The sequence below is a fragment of the Cibotium barometz genome, chromosome 45 (genome assembly GCF_041138505.1).
Source record: "Cibotium barometz isolate CiBa-2024 chromosome 45, ASM4113850v1, whole genome shotgun sequence".
NCBI classification, from domain to species: domain Eukaryota; kingdom Viridiplantae; phylum Streptophyta; class Polypodiopsida; order Cyatheales; family Cibotiaceae; genus Cibotium; species Cibotium barometz.
The window spans coordinates 16,343,113-16,352,951 of record NC_141090.1 but is presented as its reverse complement, the minus strand read 5'-3'; the positions used below and the strand labels follow the sequence as shown (position 1 = coordinate 16,352,951).

The 9,839-nt window shown below is 42.5% G+C and overlaps 1 protein-coding gene across 4 annotated transcripts; it reads left to right on the top strand.

Moving 5' to 3' along the window:
- Positions 1 to 3,759: 3,759 nt before the first annotated feature.
- LOC147612495 (pentatricopeptide repeat-containing protein At2g27610-like) lies at positions 3,760 to 8,693 on the top strand. Of its 4 annotated transcripts, none has more exons than XM_086783119.1 (3): positions 3,760 to 3,942; positions 4,034 to 4,116; positions 4,280 to 8,693. In XM_086783119.1, the coding sequence occupies exons 1-3, from the start codon at positions 3,816 to 3,818 to the stop codon at positions 7,214 to 7,216; spliced, it is 3,147 nt and encodes a 1,048-aa protein (XP_086639245.1). In that variant the 5' UTR covers positions 3,760 to 3,815; the 3' UTR covers positions 7,217 to 8,693. The 4 variants fall into 4 exon arrangements, with proteins under 4 accessions (XP_086639245.1, XP_086639244.1, XP_086639243.1 ...); XM_086783118.1 differs by having other exon boundaries at positions 4,277 to 8,693; XM_086783117.1 differs by having other exon boundaries at positions 3,760 to 4,116.
- The last annotated feature ends 1,146 nt before the right edge of the window (positions 8,694 to 9,839 follow it).

Genomic DNA, 9,839 nt, shown 5'->3' with positions numbered 1-9,839 from the left:
CATATGTATCCTTCCTTATATTGTTGTCCAATGATAGTGTCCATAAACACTTCACAATGTCCATAACACTTTATTATTGTCCAATGGATTCTTCACAAGCATCCTTCCCTATATCGTTTGCGCCCAGTGTATCCTTCCTCCTCCTGTATCATGGTCCGATGACAATGTCCACAAACACTTTATTGTTGCCCAATGGATTCTTCACAATATCCATGAACACATGAAGAGCCAGTCCAAACTGTGCCCTATCTCACAAATACAAATTTATAAACAAAAATTCCAACATGGACAGCTTGAGTTAACGTAGACATCCAACTATAATTTGACATCATGACCCCAACTTATAAAAAGTCATGAATTAACCACTTGGCCCATCAAGGTCATTGAAAAGGGAGAAAATGTATAACTTGTAACGTGTGTTCGTCCACTCTTTGTGAAAAGGGAGACACAAACACACTCTTTGTGAAAAGGGAAACACAAACTCACTCATTGTGAAAAGGGAAACAAACATTTCCCTATCACAAATACAAATTTACAAACAAAAGTTTCAACATGGACAACTCGAGTTCATGTAGACATCCAACTACAATTTGACATCATGACCCCGACTTATCTAAAGTCATGACTTAACCACTTGGCCCACCAAGGTCATTGAAAAGGGAGAAAAGGTATAACTTGTAACATGTGTTCATCCACTCCTTGTAAAAAGGGAGACACAAACACACTCCTTGTGAAAAGGGAAACACAAGCTCACTCATTAAAAGGGAAACAAACATTTTCTTTTTCATATCAATGATTTTTGGGACAACTCACCTAGACTTTTAATGTGTTCGCACTACCCTTAGGCCCGATTTCACGAAGGGGTGGTTGACGTGTTGAAGTTAATTGACACTTTTTCCTTTCAACAAATGTGCATAGGCCAGGTGGTTTGAAGTCTTGTGTTTGAGAGCGGTGGGTCCTGGGTTCAAGTCTCTCAAATTTTACATTCTTTTGTGAGACGTTGTGAGGTCGACCTACCTTGGCCTTAAGGGAATTTCCCCATAGATAACTAGGATGTGGGTATTTCTCCAACCCTCTTTTACCACATCAGCCTTTGCACATGTCTGTAGCCCATTTGTGAACCAAGCCTTATGGTAGTGGTGCCACTTGGTCGACCTCCTTTGGCCGGGAGAGAATTTACCACAAAGAATGGCAACATGGGCCTTTCTCCAACCCTTTTTTACCACATTATCCCTCACACATGTCAAAAGCCCCCTCTTTGTGAACCAACCCCTTAAGGTAGTGAGTACTTTGTCTTGGAAACCTTATGGACCATGCAGCATGTAAGATATACAAGGCACATTGGTGCGGCCTCCTGTAAGGTCCCCGTATTAGCTCGGCCAAAGGGATTCTTTTAATAGGTGGCTAAGTCCCATAGTCTCCAATTGGCGACATCTTGATCTCTTAGAAAAACGAGGATACGAGCAAACAGAGGGAGCTAACTCTATCTCGCAGGGGAAACATAGTCATTCAACAAGGAATCTATTCCTCAGATTCAACGGCACTCAATGTGCGTGTTCGAGGATAGAATGAGTCCCACACTTGGTTCATAGAAGCTAACACCTTTTTCCCTTTTTTTTATGATGCACATCACTAACTCAATTCCCTAAAACATAACTTGTTCGAGGCCCTACTTTTACTAAGGATTGTAATAAATAAATCTTTTGGAAAGTAACCCATATCATCAGGTCCACCCATCCATAGGATGGAGTCGTTTGGGGCATCCATCCACCCACTTACCCAATTTATTTTTGTTATCTAATTAGGTCCTACCACACTGTGAAACACATAAAACAGGTTTCTTAATTAAAGAAGTTCCACAATGTTCCTTAAAACAGTCTTTAGTGCACAAAATTGAAAGCAACAATATTTACAAAAGAGACCGTGTAGGACATGTCCTAGAGCCTAGCCTATGGTGGACTACTTGTCGAGGGGTAGCTCCAAGGCCTAGTAAAAGGCGGGCTTCGTGAGGGGTACCTCCAAAGCCTAGCCATGGGCTTCTTCTTAAGGGGTACCTTGTTAGCGTAATTAATTTATTAATTGTTGGGTGACCCAACAAATGAAAAGAATATCTTGGGTGTCCAAGCTAAGTTGATTATGAGTGAATCCGATCACAATGGTAACACGTGTGAGACATGTCCAAGCTAAGTTATTGAGTGAATCTGATCAACGATAACACGTGTGAGACGTGTGGTGTTAATGTGCGAGTTGATTGTGAGTAAATCCGATCAACTATGTGACACATGCGACGCGTGTGAAGACATTGTGAGTGAATATCAAATTAATTATGTTTCACATAGCAGTGAGTGAATAATTGAGAGTGAACCTAGATAATGTTTACGACTTGTCGTTATTATTTTTGTGAGTGAATCCAAAGTAATTATGATCTAACACTGTGGACTGTCTTTGAGTATAGATCATAAGTTCGAGACAACAAAGGTGGACATTGGATAGAATTATCTAGCCGTACACATGTGTGCAAAATAATTAATTTTGTATGGTTTGGTCCATTGTACATATGTTGGGCAAGGTTTATTTTCGATGAGATACTTTAAAAGTATTGGACTATGGTTCAATTTTGTAAATGCCCAATTTTGGACCAAACCTTACAAAATTGATTATTTTGCACACATGTGCACGGCTAGATAATTCCGTCCAATGTCCACCTTCGTTGTCCCGAACTTATGATCTATACAGACAGTCCACAGTGTTAGATCACAATTACTTTGGATTCACTCACAAAAATAATAACGAGAAGTGGTAAACATTATCTAGATTCCCTCTCGATTATTCACTGCTATGTGAAACATAACTAATTTGATTCACTCCCACATTCAATTCACTCACAATGTCTTCACACGTGTCGCACGTTTCTTCACACGTGTCGCACGTGTCACAGAGTTGATTGGATTTACTCATAATCAAACTCACATATTAACACCACACGTGTTACAACTGTTCGGATTCAGTCACAATCAACTTAGCTTGGGCACGTCTCACATGTGTTACCATCGGATTCACTCACAATCAACTTAGCTTGGACACCCAATATATTCTTTTTATTTGTTGGGTCACCCAACAATTAATAAATTAATTACTGTAACATACTTCCAGGAGGAGGGAGGGGGGTGCTTGCGGAAGGAGAGAGTGCCATGCAGGGTGGGGACAAGTATGTCTTGTGGGGGGTCTCATGTGGACAAGGTGCATGGGCGGTAGGTGTGTCGGGGAGGGAGCACCACCTATCCAGGAGGGGTCTTGAAGGGGTGTACGTGGGGGTGGGGGTGGAGGTGGCAAGGGAGGGTACATGCACCACCTATCTAAGAGGGGTCTAGAAGGGGGGGAGCATTGTCCGAGGTGTCGGGTGGAAACAAAAATTACTTTCCCAAGCGTGAACTTCATTTCAAATTTCAAAAATACAAAAATCTTCATTTCTCCGTGGCCCTTGTTGGAAACTTTATGGACCATGTAGCATATAAGATATACAAGAAGGTGACCCGAGCGTTGCCAACGGCTCGGGCCATACAATAAAAAATACTCTCCCAAATGTAAACCCAAATGTAAACTACGCTTGAAAATTTACACTTTCATGTTAAATTTCAAAAACCCGAACTTGATCTAAGCTTGAAAATTTATACCTGCATGTAAAATTTCAAAAATCCAAAAATCCTCCTTTATCCCAAGCCTCTAGTTTGGCCACGTGAAAGTTTAGTTTCATAAAGAGTGGATACATTAGAAGGGTGCTTGTTGTATAGTCTACAGTTTTTGATCGAAGGAAGATGATGAGCTGCTTGGTGCCGTCCGGCCCTCATGCTGCAATGGCTCGTCAGCAGGATGGGAGTTTCACTGCCTTCAAACCGAGAATACAGGAACCTTCGCCTGGCCCTCCTCGGAGTGCTAGCCCAGGTTTTGCCATGCTCTCCTACCTTCAAATACCGCTCTCAAGCATCAATTTACACTTTGGGCAGCCTGATTGCCACTGCTTTTATACTTGCAGACAGCATAGCTTCTTCAGAAGGCTCATTTCAAGAGTACTCCTTCATGGACCCCTTCCAATGGTGGGAGAGCAGAAAGAGGAAAGTAAGTGGGCAATCAATAATTACCACAGATATTAAGCTAAGGTTACTGAAGTCACGGTTGAAGGAACTGTGGTAAGGTGAAGGGATTTGTGGTAAGGTTAAGAAAACTGGAGTAATTGTGGTAACGCTTGTTGGTTTGATGATCGTTTTGTGACTTTCAGCAGACTGACCCTAGGGATTCAAGCTTGAAGCGGAGCTTGATTGATGGCATGGACAACTCTTGCTTTGAAGATATGGATGTAGTGGAGGGGGCAAGAGATGATGAAATAGATATGGTGTTAGAGCATGACCAAGCAGGTGCATTTGTTAAACGAAAAGCACAAGAGAACAAAAGGTCAGAGATTCTATTAGGGTATGGTGTAAAAGTAATTGAATCACAAGAGATCAAAGGCTGGGACATGCTGAGCATCAAAGAAATTGTCTCTTCTCTGGAAGCCTTGGATGTTGATGAGCTGCCCTCAATGGAGGTCTACATCTACATACTGCAGAAGTGCAAAAAACATAAAGATATAGGTTACGCTAAGCAAATACATTTGCACGTTTGCGCCATTGGGCTAGAAGTTCATAGAGAGCTCGGGAACTACCTCATTCCCATGTTTGTTGAATGCGGAATTGTGTCTTATGCAGAGCAGATTTCTTACAGGCTGGTATACAGGAATGAGATTTGTTGGACTTCTCTCATTCAAGGGTTTATTGAGGCTGGGGAACCCTTGAAAACCTTTGCCCTGTTTCAAAAAATGCAGGAGGATGGTGTCTACCCTAGCAAGCATACGTTTGTGGCCCTTCTGAAAGCTTCTGCTAGGTTAAAAGCAGTGCAAAGAGGCCAAGAATTACATGATAAGATTGCCAAAGAGGGTTTTGAAGGAAATCCTTTTATAGACAATGCTTTGGTGGATATGTATGCAAAATGTGGATCATTTGCAGAAGCAAGGGACTTGTTTGACAAGCAGCCAATTCGAGATGTAGTCTCATGGACGGCCCTTATCACAGGGTATGCCCAGCATGGGCTTGGCACAGAATCACTTAAGTGTGTGGAACAAATGCAGGAGGAGGGCGTGTTTCCAGACTCCGTAGCATTTGTTTGTGGCTTGAAAGCTTGCGGCAACATGCAAGACATAGATCAGGGCCGAGCACTACATGCAGAGATTGCTAAAGAGGGTTTTGAGAGAGATGCTTTAGTTGGCAGTACATTGGTGGATATGTATTCCAAATGCGGTTCACTCAGAGAAGCACAGGAAGTGTTTGACAAGCTGCCACATCATGGCGTAGTCCTTTGGAACATTCTAGTCGCAGGCTATGCTGAACATGGTCTTTTGGAAGAATCGATCAATTGTTTGAAACAGATGCAATTAGAGGGGGTGTCCCCAGATGCAGTGACATTTCTTGGCAGCTTCAAAGCTTGTGGTAGCCTGAAGGCCACAGGCAAGGGCCGAGAGCTTCACATGGAGATCGTAAAACAAGGATTTGAAGGAGATCTTTCTGTTTGCAATAGTTTGGTGGGTATGTATGCCAAAGTTGGTTTGCTTACAGAAGCATGGAAAGTGTTTGATGATATGCATGTTCGAGATGTAGTCTCATGGACTGCCCTGATTGCAGGGTATGCTGAGCATGGTCTTGGTGAAGAAGCCTTGAAATGTTTTAAACGGATGCAACTGGAAGGTGTGTCTCCAAATGTTGTCACATTTGTTTGCAGCTTGAAAGCCTGCAGTAGCATAGAGACCATACATAGGGGACAGGAATTACATGTTGAGATTGCAAAAGAGGGATTTGAAAGAGATTTTGCTGTTGGAAACACATTAGTAGATATGTATGCTAAATGTGGTTCGCTTGTGGAAGCATGGGAAGTGTTTAACGAGCTACTTGTTCAGGATGTGGTCTCCTGGAGTGCGATGATTTTGGGCTATGCCGATCAAGGGGAAAGTGAGATGGCTTTTGTGCTCTATGCACGAATGCAAGAGCAAGGTTTGCCACCAAATAGTGTGACCTTTGTCAACATTCTCACAGCATGTGGCAAAACAGCAGCCTTAGAGACTGGGAAACGAATTCATGCCCAACTATACAGTGCTGGCAGAGCCCAAGCTGTTGAGGTGATTATCTCAACTGCTCTCATCCACATGTATTGTAAGTGTGGTAGCATTGGCAATGCCCAGCAGATGTTTGATGCAATGTCTAAAAGGGAGCTTGCAAATTGGAATGCTTTGATTACCGGATATTCCCGTCAAGGAAAGACTCAGCTGGTTTTGAAACTATTTGAGGAGATGAGAGCGCAAAGGGTACGCCCAGATGGGGTAACATTTCTTAGTGTTCTCACAGCTTGCAGTCATGCAGGTCTTGTAGATAGGGGCCATAAGTACTTTGAGGCCATGACTGAAGAGTATGGCATCAATCTTACTATCAGGCACCACAATTGCATAATTGATCTCTTTAGTCGTGCAGGCCAACTTCAGGAGGCTACAATAAGGTTGAAGAAGATGCCTTTTGAACCAAATTATGTGACTTGGAATACTTTGTTGAGTGCCTGCAAAAAGTGGGGTAATAAAGAGCTTGGTAGGCAGGCTTTTGAATGTGCAGTGAAATTGGATGAGAAGCATGATGCAGCTTATCTTTTAATGTTCCAAATCTATGAAGATGCGCACATGTGGGAGGATGCAAAGAAGATAGAGGCAATGAGAATGAAGGCAAGGACACAGAAGCGGAGGGGTAAAAGCTGGATTGAGATTCAGGGTTTTGTGCATACATTTATGGTGGGAGATGTGGGGCACCCTCAAAGAGAAGATATGTATGCAAAGCTAAAACAATTGTTTGTAAAAATGGAGGAGAGACCCACACTAGGGTTTGACCATGTGTTACAGGATATATCTAGGAATGCAAAGGGGGATGTGTCATGTGGCCACAGTGAGATACTGGCTATTGCTTGCAGCCTTATTAACACACCCGCGAGGACCACTGTTCGGGTTGCTAAAAATCTCCGTGTTTGTAACTATTGCCATAGCACTGCAGCACTTATATCCAAGGCAGAGCAACGAACCATTATTTGCAATGATTCAAGTCTCTCTCATGTTTTCAGAAATGGGAACTGTTCGTGTGGGGGCTATTGGTGACGGTACTGCTTTTCAGACAGTGCAGACTTCACAGTTGGGTTGGTCTTGTGTTGCACCTCTCATGAAGGCAAGTCACAGCAAAGCAAGTTATGATTCTATGTAGCTTTACCCTTTTCCTGAGGCCCATCTTTCCACATTATGACCTCAAAGAAGGGTCACTGTTTATGGTGACAAGAGTTGGTGGGTTTCTTACCTGCATACATATTTGCAAGGTTGCACCCACACGTGTTGGCACAGTAAGCCTTCCAAAACAACCCATCTTGTCACAGATTACTTTGAACACCAAGAAACATGCTGTCTTCTATGCATGATTCTTCGACAGCGTCAAGTTGACATCACATCAGTGATGTGGACAACTGACCTCAGACAACTCTGGTGGATGCTGAGGAGCACCTCTTAATCTCCTTCCCTGCTTAGCAGCCTATCACAAAACACATCCACAGCCGAGAAGGTCAAGCTGCAAGCTGTAGGAGAATGGTCATATATGGATGACCAAATCAGGATAGCAAAGATGGCACTCTTTTTCCTTAACACAGTTGGTTAGATGTTCAGAGCTTGGGTGGACAGTGGAAATGATAGGGCAAGCCAAGCAAGAAAACGCACAAGCTAGGGAAGATCCTTTTGGACAGAGCATTACTTACGCTTGCCAACCAGGGAGCTCTATGCTCATTAGTGATTTCTTGGTTACAGTGGCTAGTGGCAGGTGACTCAAGTACAATCTCACTCCTGAAGGAGCTGATGGACAGAGCATTACTTACGCTTGCCAACCAGGGAGCTCTATGCTCATTAGTGATTTCTTGGTTACAATGGCTAGTGGCAGGTGACTCAAGTACAATCTCACTCCTGAAGGAGCTGACTAATATGGGATTCTTCTCTCTTCATAGGCATACCACTATGAGAAAAGAGCATGAATTGAACACCTGATAGGTTAAACTTGTAAGAATGCTATATTGTAGAACTTACAGTCAATTAGACACAAAGAAGAACAATTGGGACTTCAATGATAGAGACGCTCCAATGGAAGGGATAATGATGAGGTGACACTGGAGGACAACAGAATACAAGACTCAAGAACAAGGAAATGACAAGATACAATGATGGGGCCCCAAAGGCTCCCAAGTATTCCAATGATTGGTATGACAACAAGGAACACCTTTACAGAGTTTTGCAATTAGTCTCTATATGTGGCCAAAGAAAATGTTTTCTTACATGTTGTGACTGAAACTATTGCATGTGTACTCTCCTACTTTTGACACATCTTTTATCTATCCAAGCCTTCTTTTCCTAAGGTTTACATAAGCAGATGGATTAATAGACACTCTGTCTGAAACCAGGGGATGTTCATTCACAAGCCAGAGCAACACACGTAAGACTCGTTATTACACAGGGTACCGCTTTGATGAGCACCTCCTCAAGGACTTTCAATGTGGTCTGATCATCACCTTGTAGATGTCCTAATACAACTGAAGTTCCTAAACAATAGATGTCAATTCTTCTCGTATTGGTTCTCATGTAAGGAATCTAATTGCATGGATCTAATTCTAGACAAAATAAGTTTAAGCTTAGATGGATATGCAAAATTGGCTTGACAGTACTTGCAACAAACAACCAAGCCAACTCCAAACTTTCATCCATTTACTTCTCTTCTTGTTTGACTACTCCTAAAGATGATGTTTCTTCCTTACAGCTAGCCACTCTTCCGACTTGTTTTTTTGCCTATTTTGTTTCCTCTATATGTTGTATGGTCTCGGGGGATTTACTTAAAAGTATGTAAGTGTACTATGTGAGTTCACGTTCGCATTTTTAGGATAAATGTATAGAAACATGCTTCCATAAGGGGGGATTTTTAAATGCATGTGGGAAAAAAAATGTAAGTTCATATAAAAAAGGGTTCATTTTAAATACTCAAAATTTCTTGATAAAGGATTTTCAAAATACACTTTGAACACACGTGATATGTAGGTCTTCTATAGAGTAAGTGTGTGATGACCATCTTGACAACAATAATGACAACTTTAGCTCTTGAAATTTCCTATGCTTTTATTTCCCATTAAAGTTTGAATTGGCCCATAGGGAATGCAATTTTTGAATGAGAATGAATCCTTTCAAATCCTAAGCTTACCATTCCTAGAGTCAAAACTTCTCTTTGGTTAGCCACTCTAATGGAAAAGGGAGCTGTTTTGTTGTGGTGAAACCCAAAGCCCCCCTATTCTTTCCTCGTTGCCTCTGGCATGATGTTGACTCCTGACTCGTTATCCACAATGACTTCAGAGATAGGGGTTCCACTGATGGAGGCTGTCACCAAGGCACCCTTGGGCTGCGATGAGTTTGCTTCCCCCTTGAAACTCCTGCTTACTCCCGATGAGGTCACCCACCACTACTAGGCGAGCTTTTATTCTAAAGGCTTGTGGGACTAATCCACCTTTGAGAGAAGCTTTGAGGATGCTCATTGTCTTCACCCTCGATAATATTGCTTCCCACCTTACCATGGGCAAGGGGGAGAGTTCAGATGGAACCAAGCCTCCCACAGGCTAAGAAGTACATTGGGGGAGTGAAGGGGTAGGATGTGCATCAATTTTCATTTTTTTTTTGGGGGGGGGGGGGAGTATGGCTGGCTCAACTC

What these genes read in the sequence shown, in the direction of transcription:
- LOC147612495 (XM_086783116.1), top strand. Translation starts at nt 3,847, where the DNA reads ATGCTGCAATGGCTCGTCAGCAGGATGGGAGTTTCACTGCCTTCAAAC. An exon ending in GGGAGAGCAGAAAGAGGAAA is followed by an intron (nt 4,117 to 4,276) that starts GTAAGTGGGCAA and finishes TGTGACTTTCAG; the next exon opens with CAGACTGACCCTAGGGATTC.